The sequence below is a fragment of the Muntiacus reevesi genome, chromosome 14 (assembly GCF_963930625.1).
Source record: "Muntiacus reevesi chromosome 14, mMunRee1.1, whole genome shotgun sequence".
NCBI classification, from domain to species: Eukaryota; Metazoa; Chordata; class Mammalia; order Artiodactyla; family Cervidae; genus Muntiacus; species Muntiacus reevesi.
The window spans coordinates 54,002,955-54,029,025 of NC_089262.1; the positions used below are offsets into that span (position 1 = coordinate 54,002,955).

General features: G+C 38.2%; 1 protein-coding gene across 1 annotated transcript in view; it reads left to right on the top strand.

Annotated features, from left to right (window-relative positions):
• Positions 1-25,566, top strand: part of CWC27 (CWC27 spliceosome associated cyclophilin) — a 223,739-nt gene extending 198,173 nt beyond the window's left edge. The window contains exon 14 of the mRNA XM_065905603.1: positions 25,122-25,566. Within this exon, the coding sequence (XP_065761675.1) occupies positions 25,122-25,284 (163 nt within the window). The 3' untranslated portion in view covers positions 25,285-25,566. The remainder of the gene's footprint in view (positions 1-25,121) is intronic.
• The last annotated feature ends 505 nt before the right edge of the window (positions 25,567-26,071 follow it).

Genomic DNA, 26,071 nt, shown 5'->3' on the forward strand with positions numbered 1-26,071 from the left:
CATGGAATATTACCCAGCCGTTAAAAAGAATTCATTTGAATCAGTTCTAATGAGATGGATGAAACTGGAGCCCATTATACAGAGTGAGGTGAGCCAGAAAGATAAAGAACATTACAGTATACTAACGCATATATGCGGAATTTAGAAAGATGGTAACGATGGCCCTATATGCAGGGCAGAAGAAGAGACGCAGAAGTACGGAACAGACTTTTGAACTCTGTGGGAGAAGGGGAGGGTGGGATGTTTCGAAAGAACAGTATGTATATTATCTGTGGTGAAACAGACCACCAGCCCAGGTGGGAGGCTTGAGTCAAGTGCTCGGGCCCGTTGGGCTGGGGTGATCCAGAGGAATCGGGTGGAGAGGGAGGTGGGATGGGAGACCGGGATGGGGAATTGGTGTAGCTCTATGGCTGATTCATATCAATGTATGACAAAACCCACTGAAAAATAAAAAAATAAATTAAAAAAAAAAAAAAAGGCATCAATTCTTTGGTGCTCTGCCTTCTTTATGGTCCAGCTCTCAAACAACCGTATGTGACCACTGGGAAGACCATACCCTTGAGTATATGGACCTTTGTCAGCCAAGTGATGTCTCTGCTTTTCAACATGCTTTCTAGGTTTGTCATCGTTTTCCTGTCAAGAGTCAATCATCTTCTGATTTCATGGCTGCAGTCACCATCCACAGTGGTTTTAGAGCCCAAGAAGAGGAAATCTGTCACTACTTCCACTTTTTCCCCTTCTGTTTGCCATGAAGTAATGGGGCCAGATGCCATGATCTTAGTTTTTTCATATTTAGTTTTCAGCTGGCTCTTTCACTCTCCTCCTTCACCCTCAAGGGGTTCTTTAGTTCCTCTTTGCTTTCTGCCATTAGAGTGGTATCATCTGCATCCTTGAGGTTGTTGAAGTTTCTCCTGCCTATCTTGATTCCAGCTTGTACACATCCAGACCGGCATTTCTCATGATGTGCTCAGGGTATTGGTTAAACAAACAGGGTGACGGTGGACAGCCCTGTCGTACTCCTTTCTCCATCCAGAACCTATCAGTTGTCCTATACAGGGTTCTAACTGTTGCTTCTCAACCCATGCAGGTTTCTCAGGAGACAGGTAAGATGATCTGGTATTCCCATCTCTCTGAGAGCTTTCCACAGTTATTTATGATCCACACAGTAAAAGGCTTTAGCGTAGTCAATGAAACAAAGGTAGATGTTTTTCTGGAGTTCCTTTGCTTTCTCTGTGATCCAGCGAGTGTTGGCAATTTGTTCTCTGGTTCCTCTACCTTTTCTAAACCCAGCTTGGATGTCTGGAAGTTCTTGGTTCACCAAGATTTTAAGCATGATCTTGCTAACATGGGAGATGAGTGCAGTTGTCTGATGGTTTGAACATTTATTCGTGGAAATTGGGATGAGAATTGACCTTTTCCAGTCCTGTGGCCACTGCTGAGTCTTCCAAATTTGCTGACATATTGACTGCAACACTTTGATAGCATCATCCTTTAGGCTTTTGAATAGCTCCACTGGAATTCCATCGCATCCACTAGCTTTATTGACAGCAGTGCTTTCTAAGGCCTACTTGACTTCACACTCCAGAATGTCTGGCTGTGGGTGGCTGACTAAACCATCGTAGTCATCCAGTTCATTAAGATCTTCTTTGTACAGCTCTTCCATGTACTCTTTCCATCTCTTCTTGATCTCTTCTGCATCTACTAGGTCTCTACCATTTCTGTCCTTTATTGTGCGCATCTTTGGTTGAAATGTTCCCTTGATATTTCCAGTTTTCCTGAAGAGATATCTAGTCTTTCCCCTTCTGCTGTTTTCCTCTATTTTTATGCACTGTTCATTTAAGAAGGCCTTCTTGTCTCTCCTTGTTATTCTTTGGAACTCTGTGTTTAGTTGGATGTACCTTTCCCTTTCCCTCTTGATTTTCACTTCTCTCCTTTCTTCAGCTATTTGTAAAGCCTCTTCAGATAACCAGTTTGCATACAGGTCCTGCATACAGGTTTCTCAGGAGGCAGGTAAAATGGTCTGGTATTCCCATCTTTTAAAGAATTTTCAACAGTTTGTTGTGATCCACACAGTCTAAGGCTTTAAAGTAGTCAATGAAGCAGAAGTAGATGTTTTATCAGGATTCTCTTGCTTTTTCTGTGATCCAACGGATGTTGGCAGTTTGATCTCTGGTTCCTCTGCCTTTTCTCAATCCAACTTGAACATCTGGAAGTTCACAGTTCACATACTGTTGAAGCCTGTCTTGGAGAATTTTGAGCATTACTTTGCTAGCATGTGAGATGAGTGCAATTGTGCAGTAGTTTGAACATTCTTTAGCATTGCCCTTCTTTGGGATTGGAATGAAAACTAACCTTTTCCAGTCCTGTGGCCACTGCTGAGTTTTCCAAATTTGCTGGCATATTGAGTGCAGCCCTTTCACAGCATCATCTTTTAGGATTTAAAATAGCTCAACTGGAATTCCATCACCTCCACTAGTTTTGTTTGTAGTAATGCTTCCTAAGGCCCACTTGACTTTGGACTCCAGGATGTCTGGCTTTCATCAAGAGGCTCTTTAGTTCCTCTTCGCTTTCTGCCATAAGGATGGAGCAAGTATCTTTTATTTTGTGGCTGCAGTCACCATCCACAGTGATTTTGGAACCCAGGAAAGTAATATCTGTCACTGCTTCCACTTCTTCCCCTCTGTTTGCCATGAAGTGATGGGACCAGATGTCATGATATTAGTTTTTTGAAAGTTGGGTTTTTTTGTTTTTTTAATTTTTTAATGGAGGATAATTGCTTTACAGGATTTTGTAGTTTTCTGTCATACATCAACAAGAATCAACAGAATAGGTACATCCATGTCCCCTCCTTCCTGGAACTCCCTCCCATCTCCCTCCCCACCCCACCCTTCAGCCTGTCTCAGTGCCCCTGTTTGAGTTCCCTGAGTCATATAGCAAATTCCCATTGGCTGTCTGTTTTGTATATGGGATTGTAAATTCCTGTGTTATGCTCTCCATGCATCTCCCCTTCTCCCTCCTCTCCTCCCACTGTGTCCCACGGGTCTGTTCTCTATGTCTGAAGTAAGTCAGAGAGAGAAATATAAATATCATATACTGACACATATATATGGAATCTGAGGAGATGGCACTGATGAATTTATTTTCAGGGCAGCAGTGGAGAATGTTGAGTTTTTAAGTCAGCTTTTTCACTCTCCTTTTTCATCTTCATCAAGAGACTCTTTAGTTCCTCTTCACTCTCTGTCATTAGAGTGTCATGAGCATATCTGAAGTTGTTGGTATTTCTCCTGGCAATCTTGATTCCAACTTGTGATTCTTCCAGCCTGGCATTTTGCTTGATGTCCTCTGCATGTATGTTAAGTAGGGTGACAAAAAACAGCCTTGCCATACTCCTTCCCCAATTTGGAACCAGTCAGTTATTCCACGTCCAGTTCTAGCTGTTGCTTCTTGACCCACATACAGGTTTCTCAGGAGACAGGTAAGGTGGCCTGGTACTCCCATCTGTTGTTACGAATTTTCCACAGTTTGTTGTGATCCACAAAGTCAAAGACTTTAGCATAGTCAATGAAACAGAAGTAGATGTTTTTCTGGAATTTCCTTGCTTTCTCCATGATCCAGGGAATGTTGGCAATTTGACGTCTAGTTTTTCTTTCACTTAGCAGTATATATTTAAAAGTTCCTCCATGTCTTTTCATATTTTTTATAGTTCATTTTTTAACAATGAATAATGTTCCATTGTCTAAATGGAGCATAGTTTATTTATCCATTTACCTACTAAAGGATATCTTGTTTGCTTTCAAGTTTTGACAGTTACAATTAAAAGTACTATAAACCTCTATCTGTAGGTTTTTGTGTAGACATGTTTCTGGATAAATACCAAGGAGCATGATTGCTGTATTGTATGGTAAGAGTACGTTTATTTTTGTAAGAAATTGCCAAACTATCTTCCAGAGTGGTTGTTTCATTTTGTATTCCAACCAGCAATGAATAGGATTCCCTGCTCTATATTCCCTACCCCAGCATTTGGGGTTGTGTTTTGGATTTTGGCCATTGTGACAAGTGTGGTGGTGGTTTAGTTGCTAAGTCGAATCGAACTCAGGTTTCCTGCATTGTAGGGATTCTTTACCGACTGAGCTGTGGAGTAGTATCCAGTTGTTGCATTAATTTGCAATCCCCTAATGACCTGTGATGGTGATCACCAGGGCTTCCCTGGTGGCTCAGCTGGTAAAGAATCCGCCTGAAATGCAGGAGACCTGGGTCCAATCCCTGAGTTGGGAAGATCCCATGAAGAAGGGAATGACTACCCATTCCACAGTTCTTGCCTGGAGAATTCCATGGACAGAAGAGCCTGGCAGGCTGCAGTCCACAAGGTCACAAAGAGTTGGACACAACTGAGCAACTGGCACTTTCACTTTCTTTTTACCTTTCTCAATGACCTGTGATGTTGATCATCTCCTTGAGTGCTATTTGCCATCTATATATTTACTTTGGTAAGGTGTATACTAAGGGTTTTTGCTCACTTTTTAATTAGCAAAAAATTAAAATTTTTCTCATTGTTGAGTTTTATAAGTTCTTTGTATATTTTGAATAACACTTCTCTATAAGATATATCTTGAGCAAATATTTTCTCCTAGTTTGTAGCTTGTCTTCTCATTCACTTGACATTGTTTTTCACAGAAGTGTTATAATTTTAATGAAGTCCAGCTTATACATTATTTTTTTCATAGATCACACCTTTGATGTTGTATCTAAAATATCCACTGTCATGAAGGTCTTCTCCTATGTTATCTCCTAGGCATTTTATACTTTTGCATTTTACATTAGCTCTATGATCAACTTTGAGTTAATTTTTGTGACAGGTGTAAGGTCTGTCTAGATTCAGTTTTGGGTTTTGTTTTTTTTTTTGCTTGTGGAGTGTTTATGTTTTCACAGACTTTTTGTTTTGGCATATCTTCAGGGTTACTTTAATGTAAAATCTCATCATTTCTTTTAAAACTACTTGTTAAGTATACTTTTAGCAAATTACCAGTTATTCAGATTAATCAGTAAGATTACACAAAATATCTGGCAACCAGAGTCACTTATACTTGACTTTAAAGTAAGTGTACATCCTTTTTATGCTTATTTGTTTTTGCTGTTCTACTGATAGTGGACTTCACATGTGGCACAGTGGTAAAAAAAAAAAAAAAAAAAATCCACCTGCCAATGCAGGAGATGCAAGAGATGCAGGTTCAATCCCTGGGTTAGGAAGATGCCCTGGAATAGGAAATGGCAACCCCCTCCAATATTCTTGCCTGGAAAATCCCATGGACAGGGGTTGCAAAGAGTCAGACATGACTGAGGACACACATACATACTGGTAGTAGGAGATTAAGGTGGCTCTGGATCCCACCAATTCATTCTTGAAGCAAATATTTACTTACATGTGCTACATTTCAGGCACCCTGCTATCTTCCCTTATTCAAACCTCCCAAGAGCCTCATAAGCCTCTAAGGTTAGAGACCAACTGTAGTGGGTTTATTTCTGACTCTATCAGATAGTTAGTATTACTTTCATCCTATAAATGAAGAAACTGAGGCTCAAACAGATCATTTGTCCAAGATCACACACTAATAAATAGTGAAGCTGTCAGTCACACTTAAGAGCCCATCCTGCCTCCAGAACACCAGCTCCTATCAACAGTCATTTGAACATGAAGTAATAATCTGCAGGATGAGAAGAAATCATAATAATTAGTAGGATGAGTAGGACTTTCAGAGACTTTTGATTCCAAATAATAATATCTGTCTTCTGGAGCTGGTTACAGAGTATATCACCCATTCTCATCTTTGGAATACTTTCCATGTTCCTTTAAAAAAACATACATTCATGGAGGCTGTCTGTAATGTCTGTAATTCAAAATATTGAATCATTTCCTAATTATACAGTGGGCTATTAAATTATAGCAGCTGGTTCAAATCCCTTCTCTCACAATGACTGCAGCAAGGAGCCTCTCTTGCAAGCCTCAATTTCTTCACCTGTAAAATAGAGATGACAGTATGCACCTCAGAGTTATTATTAGAGTTAAATGAACTAATTAATGTAAAGTAGTCAGAACATTTCAGGCAAAGATGGGTTCAATAAAGGACAGAAATGGTATGGACCTAACAGACGCAGAAGATACTAAGAAGAGGTGGCAAAAATACACAGAAGAACTGTACAAAAAAGATCTTCATGACCCAGATAATCACAGTGGTGTGATCACTCACCTAGAGCCAGATATCCTGGAATGTGAAGTCAAGTGGACCTTAGAAAGCATCACTACGAGCAAAGCTAGTGGAGGTGATGGAATGCCAGTTGAGCTATTTCAAATCCTAAAAGATGATGCTGTGAAAGTGCTGCACTCAATATGCCAGCAAATTTGGAAAATTCAGCAGTGGCCATAGGACTGGAAAAGGTTAGTTTTCATTCCAGTCCCTAAGAAAGGCAATCCCAAAGAATGCTCAAACTACCACACATTGCACTCATCTCACACGCTAGTAAGATAATGCTCAAAATTCTCCAAGCCAGGCTTCAGCAATACATGAACCATGAACTTCCAGATGTTCAAGCTGGTTTTAAAAAAGGCAGAGAAACCAGAGATCAAATTGCCAATATCCGCTGGATCTTTGAAAAAGCAAGAGAGTTCCAGAAAAACATCTATTTCTGCTTCATTGACTACACCAAAGCCTTTGACTGTGTGGATCACAATAAACTGTGGAAAATTCTGAAAGAGATGGGAATACCAGACCACCTGACCTGCCTCTTGAGAAACCTGTATGCAGGTCAGGAAGCAACAGTTAGCACTGGACATGGAACAACAGACTGGTTCCAAATGGGAAAGGAGTATGTCAAGGCTGTATATTGTCACCCTGTTTATTTAACTTATATGCAGAGTACATCATGAGAAACGCTGGGCTGGAAGAAGCACAAGCTGGAATCAAGATTGCTGGGAGAAATATCAATAACCTCAGATATGCAGATGACACCACCCTTATGGCAGAGAGTGAAGAGGAACTAAAAAGCCTCTTGATGAAAGTGAAAGAGGAGAGTGAAAAAGTTGGCTTAACCAAGATCATGGCGTCTGGTCCCATCACCTCATGGGAAATAGATGGGGAGACAGTGGAAACAGTGTCAGACTTTATTTTTTTGGGCTCCAAAATCACTGCGGATGGTGACTGCAGCCATGAAATTAAAAGACGCTTACTCCTTGGAAGGAAAGTTATGACCAACCTAGATAGCATATTAAAAAGCAGAGACATTACTTTGCCAACAAAGGTCCATCTGGTCAAGGCTATGGTTTTTCCAGTGGTCATGTATGGATGTGAGAGTTGAACTGTGAAGAAAGCTGAGTGCCGAAAAATTGATGCTTTTGAACTGTGGTGTTGGAGAAGACTCTTGAGAGTCCTCTTGGACTGCAAGGAGATCCAACCAGTCCATCCTAAAGGAGATCAGTCCTGGATGTTCATTGGAAGGACTGATGCTGAAGCTGAAACTTCAATACTTTGGCCACGTCATGCGAACAGCTGACTCATTGGAAAAGACCCTGATGCTGGGAGGGATTGGGGGCAGGAGGAGAAGGGGACGACAGAGGATGAGATGGCTGGATGGCATCTCCGACTCAATGGGCATGAGTTTGAGTAAACTCTAGGAGTTAGTGATGGACAGGGAGGCCTGGCGTGCTGTAATTCATGGGGTCGCAAAGAGTCGGACACGACTGAGTGACTGAACTGAGCTGAACTGTGTCAACTGAGTGCCTGACTCTTAGGAAATGCCTGGGAAATATTAGGTGTGAGAGAAGGAGGGTACATGGTACCAGGGTAGTATTGATAAAGCTTGCCAAATTACCCAGACAACACAATCTAAATAAACTGGCAAAATGTTAGTTATACAGTCCTCTCATTGTAATAACCTCAAAGAAAAATTAACATATAAAGAAAAGGCAAATGTTCATTTACTTATGTTATCTGTGACCTAGAAGGAATGTAGACATATTCATTAAATTGGCTAGTAGTGCTCAGTGATTCTGTTTTAAAAATCTGTTGAGAAAAGGGGATGAGTATAGTCACGCAGGTTCTTTAGCTGAATCCAGATTATAAAATGGTTAAGTGGGCTGAGTTTAGCTAATGTAAATATAGCATTCATAGAAAAAGAGGAGGAGAGTGGGAATACACAGTCATAGATTGTAGACTCTCTCCAGAATCTCCCCCCCACCCCACCCCCCCCGCAACTGACAGCATTTTGGAACAGAGAAAACTATATAGGCATAAGCAGTCAACTTCTATTAAAAAGTAAGTTTAAGGAACTTCCCTGGTGCTCCAGCAGCTAGGACTCCGAGCTCAGAGGGCAAGGGGCCCAGGTTCAATCACTGGTCAGGGAACTAGATCCCACATGCTGAAACTAAGACCCAGTTTAGCCAAATAAATAAATAAATAAATTTTTTAAGTTTAAGGAGCAAGAAAAGGTCCTTGGGATTAGCACAATGTAGTTAAAAAGTCATTTCTCAATGGTAGTTTCGAACAGCAATAAAGCCAGTACAAAATGAGAGACTGGGAGTTGCCATTGTACACAGGCAATCAAGAAATTCTCAGCAAGCATTTTGATATATTAACCATATCTGAAGTTATATGATGCTTAAAGCAAGATAGAAAAACCCAAATAGTAGGATTCCAGGCAGAATTTCAGGAAAAACTATACATAAATTGTACATAGTCTTGATTGTATTTCTCTAAAGGCAGCTTTAAACAATGTGTCATTTTCTTTCATAAGAGTTTTGTTGTTTGTTGCTCAGTCCATCTCAGTCATGTCTGACTCTTTGTGACCCCATGGACACTGAATTATAAAACATTGAAAAGGAAAAGAAAAAGTCACTTTAATCTTATATCCCACAGATAATCATCACTATGCTTTTGTCTAGACTAGGAACACTCACTCTTTTATTATAAGCCTTTCTTCAGTGAATAATCCAGTAGTTAAATATTTTGTGTAGCCACTGTTATTTCTTAGGCTATAGGAATTTAAACCGCTGAGCCAGATATGCATTTGTTTTTACTTTAATTAAGGTTTATTTTACAGGTAAAAAAATTCACAGTTCTTATTGCTCATTTTTAGAATTTTAATATTATATACATTGTAAACACCACCAGAACAGGATCAAAAACACCAACAATACCCCAGAAAGTTTCCTCATGCCCCTTTTCAGCCGGTCACCGCAGCCAACCACTCTCTGATTTCTGTCAGCTCAGGTATGCCTTTGATGACACTTTTGCTAGATTGAATTCTAGAAAACTGAGTCATCTGTACGTGTGCAGCGGTGTGTGAAGTTGCTGTATGAAGTTCTCCATACTGCAGGTGTTATTTATGTGTGTGCGGTAGTATATCCCAGAACACAGATACAGCAGTCTTTGCCACATTGTTTTCTATTTCTTTGTTTACTGGTAAAGTGAACTTGTTAAATATGTTAACTAGCCATTTATATTTCATTGTTGTTTTGGTGATGGTTAGTTGTATACTCTCAGATGATTATATATTTCTTATTGTTTTACAAAAGCTCTTAAATATTAAGAATGAAAAAAAAATAGAATGATATTTGCTTTCAATATTTTTACCAGTTTGTCATTGCCTTACAGTTTGTTTCTAGAGGTTTTTGTTTTGTTAGGAAAAGAGTTTTAAATGTGCATTGCCAAATCTGCCAATCTTTTTCTCCATGTTTTCTGCCCAGTTTCATCTTTAGGCCTTTAAAAATCGCAGGATTATATAAATACCTAGTTGTATCTTTCTCGAGTAATTTTATGGTTTTAATTTTACATCTTTAATCTATCTGGAATTGATTTGGTGTATTATATTAGGTTAATGTTACAACTTTTTTTCCTAAATTACTAATCACTGCAATTGAATATGTTTCCCCACCGATATTAAACATGTCCTTTATGATGGAATAGGTCTTATGTATATTTTTGGATCAGCTTCATTATTTTACATGGCTTTTCCTATCTATTCCTGTGTCAGTACCTCAATACTGTAGCAGTGTAATACTATTTAATATTTGGTAAGCAGGTTGGACTTTATTGTTCAACATTTTTATTTTTACTGTAAATGCTTAAACAACTGGTTAGTGTGCTACTTTCTTATTTTCTTTTAGTTAACCACACCTGGAGAAACCTTAAGACAGTTGACCATGAAATCAATAAAAAGCCCTCATTATTTAACAGGTGGCCACTACCTGAATTGTGGCCCTAGAGCCAAGAAGGAAGTAATCAATCCTAGGCAAACCCCCTTCCTTCAAGGTAATGGAAAAGATTGCATGTGGAAAATAAGTAGTGTGAGGAATAAAAAGAACAAAATCTAGGATATTTGATTGCCATTTTCTATTATAGGTATATAAAAGTTTTTATGAGAAGTTTGATCAGAATTTTTCCATCTCCTTGGTACTGAACAAAAGCACAAATGATCAACAAAGGCATAGGGTAGACAATATCTCACTTATATTTTATAAGATGTGAATTCCCAGGACATCTAGGGTGGCCTTGTATAAATGCAAGTCACAGAACTCACTTCCAAAGACATTCATTAATAATCTTTCTACCACCTGACATTTTGGATTATTAATACCCTTTTTCTTCTCTGGCACTAGTGGATAATCAAGTTACATATAATAATAATGTTCTGTTCTTTGTGTTCAGATAGTTCACTTGACTATGATAAATGAAACAGTGGGCTTGAGCTATTTTTCTAAGCAGAAATAAACCATAGTAAGAAGTTAACTTTTACTGAACATTTTCAAAACACCTATCTTTTTTAAACCTGTAAGTTTGATATTGTTCTTAGGCCCATATTCTATGGGAAGAATCTGAGGCACAGAAAGGTTACATAATTTTGGTCAAGATCTCATAGCTAGCAAGTGGTAGATTTCAGAAATAACCAATTATGTTTGACTCAGTGATTTGCTTCTGTGTGTTTTCAAAAACATTACCTTGTTTGTGATTTTGTGTTCAACAATGCATATTTTTCATATTTCTAATAAGGTAGTGTTGTTTCAAACTGTAATAACTAGGTCAGACAAGTGACTTCAGGAGTTTAACTCTTGATCAAAAATTGTCTGACCATCTTTAGATCATGGAAAATGTTAAATTCACGGCCCTACTATTATAATCCCTATATTATTTGAAGAATTATAATTCAGAAAGTTACTCAAAATGTTAACTCGAACAAGTACCTGGGATTTATTTGTAATTTTTCTTAAAAATATAAATAGAGTGGTTGATTATGGAGTTTGAAGTTAGACCTGATTTTGAATGCTACTTTGGAAGTTACTAGCTGTGTAATCTTGGACAAATTATATATCCTTTCTTACCCTGTTCCTTAAAGTGTAAATTGGGTATAATAAGAGTGCCTTCCTGATAGGCCTGTCTGTGGATTCAGTGAAATACTGGTGTTGAAGGCGTTAGCCTGGTGTCTGGGACAATCAGTGTCCCAGAGAGTATTTTATTGTCATTCAGTGTTGTCCCTGATATTTTTTAAGAATTAATTTGTCTATATTTGACTACTGTCAGTATATTGAGATGATTGGAATTTATAGCATTTCTATAATATTTGACAGTTTTTGTGACCTTTACCTAATTAGCCCACAAGTTACAGTGTTTAGTTTTCATTGTAATTCTTAATATTCTGAGATAAAATTGAGATCTGATATTTTTATGGTAAACAGTACTACCTCATAAATGAAATGTTGGGGGTTTTTTCCTTGATGCCAGTGCTGGGAAGAAATTGGGGGATGGGGTTTCACTGGTAAATATAATTTAAATATGAAGCAGAATATCATTACTTTGGAGATTATACAATTATAAGCTCAGTGTAACGTGAATGTTTCCTTCCATTTCTCCCTCTTAGCCAAGTTCTAAGGCAGTAATAAAATGAAGGGAGATGGAATATGATTATAGACCAGGTTCCCTATTTAGTGTTCATTTTATACAAGACTATAAATAATGCTGCTGAAGACCAACATGGTTCTTTATAAATAAGTCTTTGTCAGAGTTGCTGACCCTGAAAAGGTGATTATTCAAATTGTAATAAGCCTTCTGCCCTATCCCTGAAGTTACCTCTTTCTCTGCCCTTTTCTTCTGGATGAAGACGACTCTTCTGTATTTACTCTGCTTTCATGTCTTTGCTCTGAAATAAGCTTCTATCACATTAGAGAAGTTTGCTTTGTTCATGGATTTGTCTTGACACAGGCAGATAGCCACTACCCCAGCTGCTTACCAGGCCTTTTTGATTGGAAACTCCATCTTCCCTATGTTTTATTAGTTCACAGACCATATATTAAAAGCTATTGGCAAGATGACACAAACAGATGGAGAGATATACTATATTCTTGGCTTGGAAGAATCAATATTGTGAAAATGGCTATACTACCCAAAGTAATCTACAAATTCAGTGCAATCTCTATCAAACTACCAATGACATTTTAGAACTAGAACAAAAACTTTTACAGTTTATCTGGAAACACAAAAGACCCCAGATAGCCAAAGCAGTCTTGAGAAAGAAAAATGGAAGAATCAACCTTCCTGACTTCAGACTATACTACAGAGCTAAAGTCATCAAGACAGTGCAGCATGGTAGTAGCAGAAAAACAGAAATATAGACCAATGGAACAAGAGAGAAAGCCCAGAGATAAACCCACACACCTATAGGTTCCTTATCTTTGACAAAGGCAAGAATATACAATGGAGAAAAGACAGCCTCTTCAATAAATGATGCTGGGAAAACTGGAAAGCTACATGCAAAAGAATGAAGCTAGAACACTTCCTAACACCATACACAAAAATAAACTCAATATGAATTAAAGACTTAAATGTAAGGCCAGAAACTTAGAGGAAAATATAGGCAGTACACGCTTAAATAAATATCACAACAAGATCCTCTATGACCCATCTCCTAGAGTAATGGAAATAAAAATAATCAAATGGGACCTAATTAAACTTTATTGTAAGGAAACAATAAAGATTAAAAGACAACCCTCATAATGGGAGAAAACAATTGAAAATGAAACAACTGACAAAGGTTTATTCTCCAAAATATATAAGCATCTCATTCAGCTTAATACCAGAAAAACAAACAACCCAATTTAAAAAGTGGGCAGAAGACCTAAATAGATATTTCTCCAAAGAAGGCATACAGATGGCTAATAAAACACATGAAAAGATGCTCAACATCACTCATTATTAGAAAAATGCAAATCAAAACTACAGTGAGGTATCACCTCACACTGGTCAGAATGGCCATCATCAAAAAATCTATAAACAATAAATGCTGAAGAGAGTGTGGAGAAAAGGGAAGCCTTTTGCACTGTTGGTGGGAATGCAAATTGATCCAGCCACTGTGGAGAACAGTGTGGAGATTCCTTAAAAAGCTAGGAATGGAACTACTGTATGATCCAGCAGTCCCACTACTGGGCATATACCCTGAGGAAATTGAAAAAGATACATATTGAAAAATTGAAAAAGATACATATACCCCAGTGTTCATTGCAGCACTATTTACAATAGTGCTCAGAAGCAACCTGGATGTCTATCGACAGAGGAATGGATAAAGAAGTTGTGGCTACATATACATAATGGAATATTACTCAGGCATAAAAAGGAATGCATCTGAGTCAGTTCTAATGAGGTGGATGAATGTAGATCCTGTTATACTTAGTGAAGTAAGTTAGAAAGAGGCAGATACTGAAATGTTAACACACACACACACGTATGGAATGGCTCAGCAGGTAAAGAACCCACCTGCAATGCAGGAGACATAAAAGACACGGATTCAATCCCTGGGTCAGGAAGATCCCCTGGAGAAGGAAATGATAACCCACTCCAGTATTCTTGCCTGGAAAATCCCATGGACAGAGGAGCCTGAGAGGCTATAGTCCAGAGGGTCACAAAGAGTCAGACAAAGCTGAATATGCACACGTTATGGAATCTAGAAAGATGGTGCTGATGAACCTATCTGCAGGGCAGCACTGGAGACAAAGGCAGTAGACAGATTTGTGGACACAGGGCAGGGAAGGAGAAGGTGAGAAGAACTCAGAGAGTAGCGTTGAAACATATACATTACCACATGTAGAGATAAAATTAGCTAGTGGAAATTTGCTCTATGATGCTGAAGCTCAAATCCAGTGCTCTGTGACAACCTAGAGGCGTAGAATGGGGTGGGAAGGAGGTTCAAGAGGAAGGAGACACATGTGTATACCTATGGCTGTTTCATGTTGATGTATGGCAGAAGCCAACACAATATTGTAAAGCAATTACCCTACAATTAAATAATATTTTTAAAGTTACTGCCTGAGCAGTTGGTTAAATCTCATGGCAAGTATAAAAATACATATTACAGATTTATTCTGGAAAGCCTCTTAAATCTTTCCACCCTGTGTCCTGTTGAGTGTGAAGCATGCTCGATAGGCCAGAAAGCCAAGAAACTGCATTCCCATGTTGCTGAATATATTTTAAAATATAAAATCTCAACAATATGCAGTATTTATTAAAGGCACTCTATAATATTGTGGAATTTCTCTTTTTTAACTAAAGGAAACAAAATACGTTTTTAAAGTCAGCTTTTCAAAATTCTAAACTAAAGGAGAAATACTAATATTCATTCAAAACTCAGAACAAAGGAAGTTTTCCCATGTGAACAATGAACAGCAAACGAAAACCCACTGGCTTTCATCTTTATTTTCTTTTTCAAAGGCCAGCGTCTATTTTCCTCTTTGCTTGGTTTACCTAGTGTTCTATTTTCCTATATTTTGCTTATTCCTATTTTTCTTCCTATGTCAATTTCTAAAACTCTTGAGTTTGGGACATTTCTATGTGCATTTTTCTATGCTTCCTTTAGTCACTGTTTCTCTATCCCTCTTTGAGTTTTCTTACATTTTTTCCTCCTTGTTTTCTTGTTTCTTCAGTCTTTTCTGTTTCTTAGTCATCTGTCCTGTGCCATCCTGCTCTGCTGTTCATAAAGAATGCTAGTGACCTCATTTTCCAGGAATTCTTTTTAAACATACATACTTTGGTCTCTGGACTCATTTATGTTTTGTCTGTCTCTTCCTGTGAATTACTATGATTTCTATATACTTCATATTGAAAAAAGATACTTTAAAAACTGGTACTTTTTAACCCTTTAACTTCTTAATCCCTATAGAAACTTAGAACATTTGTGAAAATGAGAGCCATAAGTTATTTTTAACTAGTGATGGCGCTAAATCCTAAAAATAAAAAGTTCATAAGGTTTTGACTTTAATATTACATTTTAGAGTTAGAATGCAGAAATGAAATCATCTAATTAGTATTATCCAATTAATGTTTTTAGATTTATTCTAGAAATCATGTTGATTGTATGTACCCTTGATATGATGTAATGATAATTGCACTTTACATCTTGGTCTTGGCCAACAAAGGTCCGTCTAGTCAAAGCTATGATTTTTCCAGTAGTTATGCCGTCTATGGGGTCGCACAGAGTCGGACACGACTGAAGCGCCTTAGCAGCAGCAGCAGCAGCAACATGTAGGGATGTGAGAGTTGGACTATAAAGAAAGCTGAGCACCAAAGAATTGATGCTTTTGAACTGTGGTGTTGGAGAAGCCTCTTAAGAGTCCCTTGGACTGCAAGGAGCTCCAACCCATCAATCCTAAAGGAAATCAGTCCTGAATATTCATTGGAAGGACTAATGCTGAAGCTGAAACTCCAATATTTTGGCCACCTGATGGGAAGAAATGGCTCACTGGAAAAGACCCTGATGCTGGGAAAGATTGAAGGCAGGAGGAGAAGGGGACAACAGAGGATGAGATGATTGAATGTCATCACTGACTTGATAGACATGAGTTTGAGCAAACTCCAGGAGTTGGTGATGGACAGGGAAGCCTGGTCTGCTGCAGTCCATGGGGTCACAAAGTCATGTCAGATTTCTTCACTGTAAAGTTAATCTTTTTTTTTTTTTTTCCCCTGCTTTCCATGTTGAATCCTTTGGAAGCAAATTCACTATATGCAGTCCACACCAAGGAGTGAAGAGTTTACTTCCCTACTCTTTTTATTAAAATTCTTGTTTTCTAACTTGTTATTTCAGACTGAGTGAACTGAACTGAACTGACTGAGAAGTCATAAGAAAATGTCAATGCTTAAACAAAAATGCCTGTTATATTTTTAAGTGTCAGAAATGAACTGAGACTCAAAGAAAAAGATTTGTGATATCTATGATTGTTAATTTCATTATTCCTTATATAACTAGTTTTAATTCATTTGATGCAAATCTAAAGTTTGCAATTTTTATACTACTTGTACTTTCTTAAAGTTGTAATAAGTACCAAATGTTTGTTAGCATAGTTGCCTAAATCCTCAACAAGTTATTTTAGTCTTTATTTTTTTATAGAAGCAGAATTACCTGTAAAAGTATTGGATATAATGAGACAGATTTCTAAGCATGAACTGGAAATCAGGTTTCAGGTTGGTAAATAATCTTAATAGCTTTTCTTCAGTTGCTTATCTATAAAGCGAAATGGAGGAAAACAAGTTGCTTGCAGATCTAGAAAATCCAAAGCTATCTACCAGCAGTCCTAAGCAGTCAGTAGTATTACCAGGTATAAAATAAACACACAGAAATCAATTGTTTTTCTGAAATAACAACTTAGAAAACAAAAATTTTAATAAAAAGAGTAGGGAAGTATAACTCTTCACTCCTTGGTGTGGACTGCATATAGTGAACTTGCTTCCAAAGAACTCAACATGGAAAGCAGGAAAAAAAAAAAAAAGATTAACTTTACAGTGGAGAAATTTGACAAATACTACCTCAGCAGTGTGGTCATGGTCAACATCAGCATTATAAATCATGTTGATAGTAGGTACCCTTGATACGATGTAACGATAACTGCATTTCACATCTTGGTCTTTATCCCAGTAACTCAAAGCCCAGTCTTATCATGAGACAAATCAGACAAATTTCAGTGATGGGGCATCCTACAAAATATCCAATCAGTGTCCCTGGAAATTGTCAAAATTTAAGAAACTGGAAATCATAAAGCAGCTTTTCTGACTACAATGCAATGAGATTAGAAATCAACTATATAAGGAAATAACTGCAAAAAAAATGCAAACGTGGAAGCTAAGCAATATCCTATTAAACAACCAATGGATCATTGAAGAAATCAAAGAGGAAATCAAAAAATACCTGGAGACAAATGGAAATGAAAACATGATGATCCAAAACCTATGGGATATAGCAAAAGCAGTTCTAGAAGAGTGAAGTTTATAGCAACACAAGCTTACCTTAGGAACCAAAAAAAAATCCCAAACAACCAGCCTCAACTTACACCTAAAGCAAGGAGATAAAGAACAAATAAAACCCAAAGTTAGTAGAAGGAAATAAATTATAAAGATCAGAGCAGAAATAAATAGAAACTTAAAAAAAAAATAAGAAGGATTTACAAAACTAAAAACCAGTTCTTTGAAAAAATAAAATTGATAAACCTTTAGCCAGACTCATCAAGAAAAAAAGGGAGAGGGACCATAATAACAAAACTAGAAATGAAAAAAATTATACCTGCCACCAAAGTAATACAAAGGAGCATAAATGACTACTGCAACCAACTATATGCCAATAAAATAGACAATCTAGAAGAAGTGGACAAATTCTTAGAAAAGTACAATCTCCCAAGATTAAACCAGGAAGAAATAGAAAATATGAACAGACCAAATTACAAGTACTGAAATTGAATCTGTGGTTTTAAAACTCCCAATAAAAGTCCAGGACCAGATGGCTTCACAGATGAATTCCATCAAACGTTTAAAGAAGAGTTAACAACTATCCTTCTGAAACTGTTACCTAATCTGGAAAAGTGAAAGGCTCACAAACATTCAGTTAATACTTGAGCAATGTGGAGGTATAAGGCACCCACCCTTCATGCAGTTGAATATCCACTTATAATTTATAGTTGGCCCTCCATATACCTAGTTCCTCTAAATAAGTGGCTCCACATCTGCACAATCAGCCAACCACAGATCAGATAGTGCTAAAGTATCTGCAAAAAATCTGCATATAAGTGGACTGTGCATTTCAAACCTGTACTGTTCAAGGGTCAACTGTAATTGCTAAAAAAATTTGGAGTTACCTTTTAATACTCAAGGAGAAAGGTGAATAAAGCCAGGTTTTTAGAGGTTACTGGCTATCCAGAAACATGTATTTATTTAGCATTTATTGAGGGCATCCTTCTTGTCAAGCCTTGGTGACCGTGCTGGTACAAAAGTCAATAAAATAGAGCTATCTTCAGTCTAGTGAAGGAGGCTGAACTAAAAATAGGTTCAGAAGAAGACCTTAACCCTCCTGAAAATGAGCAGGAGAGGAATCATGGACTGGTTCCCGGAAAGATGATACCTCAATTGAAGCAGGGAGAGAAGTATATCACCATACAGAGGTGGCAAGGAGGCAGGAGAGAGCAGACTCTACAGAGAAACAGCAAGTAATTCGGGATGTCTGGAGCATAAGATGTGAAGATGACATAGTAGCTTAGAGAGAGGAACAAAAGCTGGGTCATAGAGGCTACATAAGAAATTTGGGTTTCATTGTTTAGACAGTGGGAACAGGGCAGTTTTCATGGCTAAATCTGAATTTTTGAAAAATTTTGTAACAGAAAAGACCTGGATATCATCAATCACAAGGCACTCCTTAGTAATTTGGATGGCTGAGAGCAGACTGCCGGACATCCACCCTACAGGGTCAGCCAGGGCCTGTGGCACTGCAGACATCCCCTCTCTCAGAGTCAGGCCGGGGCCCTTGGCTCTGCTCCTCTTGGACCTCCAGCTGAATAGAGGTCCTCATTTTAGGAGGATTATGGAGAAATTGGGACTAATTTCAGAGAACAGTGAGAAAAGGCAATAAAGGCATAAAAACTTACAGTGAAAATTAACTGACCCCTTTGGAAAAAAAAAAGCAAATGTTCACCTCACAGAGAATGCCTTTTCCCAAAGAGGCTCTCATATGGCTCAAGACATTTTGGGAACTTCTTTTCTAATTGCATTAAAGGCCAGCCTAGGAGCTACGCATATTATCATTCCTGTCTCTTTATAGCTGCCTTTTCAAAATTTTGTATTCTGAAATAAGCACTACTCAATCTGATTTTTTTTATCCTGTTCACTACATTTAGCACTGAATTAACTTTTGATTTATTCCTAAAGTTAAATCCATCTTCACAAGATGAACGTTTGTTACCTCTAAAGACATTCAGTCAAGCATCCTGTCAACTACTTATCAGCTACAAGTTTCTTGACCACAAATCTCTCAGGTTGCCTGTTAAATGGGGTGAATAGCATATTTCCCACCTACCCCATATAGTTATTGTGAAGATAATACCAGACACATGAAAGCTCTTCATAGGCTGCTATGTAAGAGGATGCTCTTCTTCCTGTTGCCTCACACTCAGCAAACAGTTCCAAATGTACATTTGTTCTGGTGCCAGTATGTTCATCTCCCCTAACAGGCTGTTCACTTCAGGAGAGCAGAGCCTGGGTCATGTTCGGCTTTATTTCCCTGGTGTCTGACACTAGGTCTCACACATAAAAAGGCTCCAGTGTTTGTTGAATGAATAATTCAGTGTAGCTCCTTGCCTTTTCCTCAAACTATATTTAAGAAATGGATGATACACTTGAGATTATTCAGTTAAAATAGGCTCAGAAGTCACTTAAGATTCTTTAAGTATGTGAGTAGTTTGTCATTAGGAACCAGCTGTTCTTAATGTTCTCTGAAGGGACCAGAACAAATGGCTGATGAAATCAATCAATCTGAACATGTAAAGGTTCTTAAACTTAATGCTGTGGTCTTAACTTTGGCTGTATTTTTAAATCACCAGGAAAAAAAAATGTTAGATTACTGAGGCTGAGGCCCCATCCTGGGATGATGAGGCCTGGCATTGATAGTTTTAAAAACTACCCAAGTGATTGTAATGTGCAACCTGTGTTTGTTGCAGAACTCTGGGATTAGACTTTGAGGAACACTGTTTTAAAAGAAGTTCTGTCTAGTTCTACATTAGGTATTGTACCATAGGAAATGGGAAAGAACATAAGACACGCTCCCACCACAGTCTGCAGGGAATAAAAACTAGCCATCACTGATCTGAGAGCAGTGGAAAAGCAGCCATCAATGTGAGTCGATCTATGAGAGGTCATGAAAAGGTGGGCCTGTGCGGAGCCCCAGAGTTTCTGCAGAACCTGTTAGACATTTAGAAGTTTATCACAGAAATAAAAAACAGTCCCTGCCCATGAAAGGAGGTTAAGTGTTAGTTTAGCAAACCAGCCAGTTCCAGCCAGAGGGCCTGGCCAGTACAGAGGGTCTGAAGGCTTTGATTCCCAGCACAGAGAGCTTAGCTGTGAAAAAGACAAACTGTCTGAAATAACTGATGTTCAAACTCAAGTAAACGGGCAATTACAAAATGGTGAAAGTTGATGAAAGAAACAACATTAAGTTGGTGAGATAGGAAGATCCCATTGTCAAAGGGTTTTAAGGGTCAGGCTAAGGTATTTCAGTGGAATCCAATAGCTGATAGTTTCTGGTCAAAGGATATGCTATAAAGAAAATGTATAAGAAAAATTAGGGCTTCCCTGGTGGCTCAACAGTAAAGAATCTGCCTACAATGCAGGAGACATGGGTTGGATCCCTAGGCTGGGAAGATCCCCTGGAGAAGGAAATGGTTACCCACTCCAGTATTCTTGCCTGGGAAATCCCATGGACAGAGGAGCCTGGCAGGCTATAGTCCATGGGATCACAAAAAAGCTGGACATGACTTAGTGACTAAACAACAACATAAGAAAGATTATTTTAGAACCTTTGGCGGTTAGAAGGAGGAGAAATAGTACAGACACCTACAACAGTCTCAGGGCAGTAAGTTCCTATGTTAGGAAGACTTGATAATGGGAAAGATGTTTATATTAAACATAACTTAAATGCATTTCAATCAGAAATGAGTTATGAATATTAGAATTCTGTATTGTAATACTACTTACTGTATGTCTGAGAATAAGGACCTCTCTTGTTTTCCCAATGTATATGAACTGCTGTCACATCTTAATCTAGTTCACAATTATATAAGAGGTTTTAAAAACAGATGTCAGTTTGGTCAGGCTCCAGGTCCCTTTTGAAGAATCACTTGCTTACTTCTGTTTATAATTCCACACAGTCTCATACGAAAAAGAAAAATAAGCTTACCTATTTGCACCCCACTGGCCTATGAGCCTCTGGTCCCACCCATGAGACCAAAGAAAGAACCAGAAACAGTGACAAAGTCATCCAAGATGTAGTGCAGAGGGCATCTCCCAAGTCAGAAGCAGAAGGTCCTAGAGTGACACCCCACCCCACAGGCAGATGGCAGGCAGGAGGAAGCAGAGGTCTTAGCTACCCAGGGGGAGAAGGAAGTTACCATTTACAGGGGGAACTGATGTCAGACTGGCTCACCAGTTACCAGGAGAACCAGCAGAGGAGCAAGTCTCTGCCAGCCCCTCAGGTTAACAGTCGCCAAAGGGCCAAGACGCGCCCCTTTGATAGCCCCGCTTGGTGCATGGTTCTGCTCTCAGCACTAGAACAGTCACTTCCTGGGACAGGGGGTCACACATGTCGTGGTTACTGTTGGGGCTCTGGGGTTGAGCGGGAAGATGGGTCATGTGGTAAAGTGGGGACTGGTTGAGGCAGGGACTGTACAGAGAGCAGGAGAACCGCCATCTTGAAGGGCCTGACCACACCCGTCAGACGCAGCCTCTGTGGACATGGAAAGCCTCCACATTTCTGTAACCACTAAAGTCAATGTTCTTCCTTGAGAATCTGATCTTATGTAAAATTTTCAATTAATGAGAACTAAATATTTGTCTTTGCCTTCAGCTGAACAAGCTCTAAAATTTTCATATGTAAATGATGTGTGTAATTCCAAAAACTTCACTGCTCTTGTTGACCCAATTCTATAAGCAGCCACAGAGTGGATAGCATTGAGTTATTAGTACATACAGGGCTATAAACTACCAGACCTTATGTACTTGAATTAAGTCTGTATGATAAGTCTGCATGTGTATTCTCGTAGGAGATTGTAAAATGTGGGCATGCTTTCAGTTCATGCAGTCTGTGATTTATGAAGGCACACAGGTCAGGAGTTTATTATGCTGAAAATCATAATAACTGTTTTGTTTTGCTTTTTAAAATGAAGTAACCATAGCATGTTGAAAGATAAATGGGTGAAGCATTTTGATTATGTTTTTATTTCAATTAAAGATTAAATATTATTGCTGAGTAACCAGCCATGCTAAGTAGTATGATATTAAAGCTGAAGTAGTTTGTAAGCTGATAGCCCCTTCTTTCCTCTGGGTTTAGGTTTGTTATTAATCAAAATGTTGGACTTGTTTAGTGCAGTGGTGTATGAAACAAACAGTTGAAAATGACAGCTACTTTAATTTACAGCTTTCTGTTTTTTCAGATTTGTAGGAAAATCTGTTTCTTTTTGTGGACTTTTGTGCTATTATTCACATGTCTAGACTTTATTTCTTAACACCAAAGCCAACTAAATCCAGTAGTTGTAAGATTCTCTCATGACCTAGAAAGGAGGGTGCCTTTTAATGGGTTTATTTGACAAATTCTGATAAAGTCATTTTTGAAACATGGACAAGCCCCTACTAGAAGTGGATATTACAAAAAAAAAAACTCATCTGTCTTTTGGGGCAGAGAAAGGACTACTTTTTAAAACAGAAGAATGTGTATATGGAAAGATATTAAGTTAACTAGGATATTGGGGTTTGTATTTTTATATTAATATAGGAGTAGTGAACAAAATTGTTTTAAAGGGAATATAATTCCAGCTATTTTCTGGTTTGGGCTTAGCCTCAGCACAAGTCATATGGAAAGCTGCTGCGCTTACCAAAATACAGCGTTAGGGTCTGGGTTCCCCGTGACGTGTGACAAGGACCTTTAACAGGACCGTCTGGCCACACTTCTAAACTTAGTGCTCGTCAGTGGCAATACACTTACAGTTTCTGAAGAGCACACTCTGTAGGGAATGCTGCATAGATTGTAAGGAGTATCAAAGAAAAAGACTACCTCTCAGCATCTGGGGGAAAAAGCATAGTAAGTAAGAAGGAGCTTGCTTTTAGGCACAATCTCTGAGCAAAGCAGGTTGCAAACCTTATGCAGAGTTTTAGGGTTGGGGATCATCTCAGAGTTGATCACAGCCTCCGAAACACCACCGTTAAGGAGAGGCTGCTGGTGACTGACTGGCGGGCTTTCCGAAGCATGTTCACTGGTGTGGTTCTGCCACTGACTGGCCAACTTTCAGAAGCAGGAGGCTGTCACTGATTCTTTGGCTTTCAGAGGTACATTTACTGAAATGAGTTACCATTGATCATTTTGGCCTATGCAGGCCATCATTAATAGATTAAATCCTGTTTGATCGATTCAGTCTGGTTCTAATGGTCCCTTGCTACCATGGCTAGAGAGTAATTGCCTTTTGCTAGGAGTTGAGAATTGTTTTATTCTCAGATGCTAATACTTAAAGAGTGTAGAACATTGAAAGCATAAGAAAATCATACTCAGAGGATTCCATCTAATAAGCAATAATCCTATAATGCACTTTCTAAATAAGTCTGTTTCCAAGGTTAAAGCCATGAAAGTATAAAAAGTCAACAGTTCTCATGTGTGATACTGTTATGAAATCTAATGCAAATAATATATTAATAATAAAGTACAGAAATGCAAATGTGCTTTACTTCAGTTAGTAAATTAGGCTCTAGGTCATCCATATAATAATGTAACTTGTACTCATTGCATTCTAAGAAGCTTTTCTGGGAAAGAAGAGGGTGGGAATGGTGGTAATATATAGCTTGTCAACTCATGACAGTCAATCCTACTGAATTTTTTGCAATTGTAGTATCACTAATATTGTAACATTTCATTTCACTCACAAAATCTTTTTAGAATTCTTCAAAAATCTAAGTATATCCATGGGAATTCTTAACACAAGTAAACTTCACCCAGCATTTGTGGTACTGCAGGAAGAAAGGGGGTGGGAATTTCTGCTAGTACTTATTGCCCAATTTCTGCTTATAGAGGGAAAAGTAAATCACTGTAATATTTGGATTTCATCTGAAAGTTACAGCTGACATGTGGGGAGTGTTAATCCTTTAGGCAATTTAGCCATATCTGCTATGATAAAGGAAAGTGCTGGGTATGACTGTTTTAAAAATTGCTTAAATATCTAGTAAGAAAAAGAAGCCTTAGTAGTTTTATTTATATATCAAAAAACTGAACTTTTTTCTTTCTAAATTTATTCAGCTGCCCTAGAATCTAGTTTGGGACTTCCCTATTTATTCCCAACACCTCCTAATGGGGGCAGAGCCAATCACTTACACATTTCTGTGCCACTAAGCATAGCCAGCTTATGACCACTTAGGATTCAAGCACATGTTGATACCTTAAGACCAGTAAGCATTTGATAAAGTAGGGAAGTAGGGTGGTTAGATTTGTTGTAATCAACAGTAAGAGGAGGAAATTAATTCATGGATCTGTGCCCAAAGCTCAGTTTCTTTTTGTACAAATTTTTTTTTTAAACTCAGCAACTCCCCAGAAAAGGGAGTCATAACACCATTTAAACAGGAATTTTCTGAACACATTCCCTACTTGACCCATTTAACTACTGCAAACAAAACAAATCAGATAGGACTGGTTTACTGTCAGGGTTTTGCTTTGCAACCTGGCTCATTCTGGCTCAGTGAGTGTGCTCTTTAAAGGAAGCTGACAGAATGTTCTCTGAGTTTGGTTGAAGGAAGACTTCTGGGTAGAACTCTCTTAACCTCCCATTAGAGAAGGAACCTCAAGTGAAGTCTGAAGCACGGAGACTCACTACTAGAAATACAAACCAACAAAACAAACTCCAGACATGTTTTTCAAAGTTAAGTGTTTTCTGAGAAGTTGGTTTCCCTGTGGTTTAAGCACCAGTAAACAATAAACCCATCTTGATGTTTTGTAGCCTTTTGGTTCATTATGCCAAGACAAGTATAGTGTAGAACTTCTTTCAATTCTTATGCCAAAATCAGTGAACCATCTCTCTCCCACTTTAGGATGTCGCATGTACTTCAGTTTGAGGATAAAAGCAGAAAAGTGAAAGATGCGAGCATGCAAGACTCAGACACATTTGAAATCTATGATCCTCGGAATCCAGTGAATAAAAGGAGAAGGGAAGAAAGCAAAAAGCTGATGAGAGAGAAAAAAGAAAGAAGATAAAATGAGAGTAATGATAACCAGAACTCACTGGAAATGCGCCCGCAATAAATGGCCTTATAACAGCCATTGTTCCCAACAACATCACTTAAGGGTGTGAAAAGAAGTATTTTTGAACCTGTTGTCTGGTTTTGAAAAGCAGTTATCTTCTTATGTAAATTGTGGAATGATGTAAGCAAATGCTTTTGGCTACTGGTATATGTTTTTTTCTTTTTTCTAGTTGACCTTTTATATTGCTAAATCTGAAATAAAATCACTTTCCTTCCAGTTTTCATATTAACCATTTGCAGACTGTGCAAGCCTGTTTGTATCTTTTTACCCTAAAATCTGTGAAACCTTTATTTTCAAGATTTTTTATAAAAGTTTTACAGGAAGAATATTTAAGGGAAAACTCCTTGGCATTCTGCTATCTTTGAAATATAATTTTTAAATTATGTAATACAAGGATTGATAGGTTTGTTTTGCATATAAATATCTAAAACTAGCCAAGTCAGTAAGACTTAATAGCCTTAAATCTTTCTTCAGGAACGCCTAAGTGAATGTTGATACCTGCATCTAGGTCAGTACCTAGGCTTAGTGAATGCAGTCAAGACACTACCACACCAAGTAATATCAGCCAAGCTTACTGCACTCCATGGCCTGACACCATCTACCTGCCCTTCTCAGCACAGCAATAGCAGGAGCATGTACAGAGGCCCCATCCGGGCCACAGAACTCATTCAGAATTTAGCCTTTTATGACAATCAGTCACGCTATTTACTCTGTATTATCTATACTATTTTAGTCAATG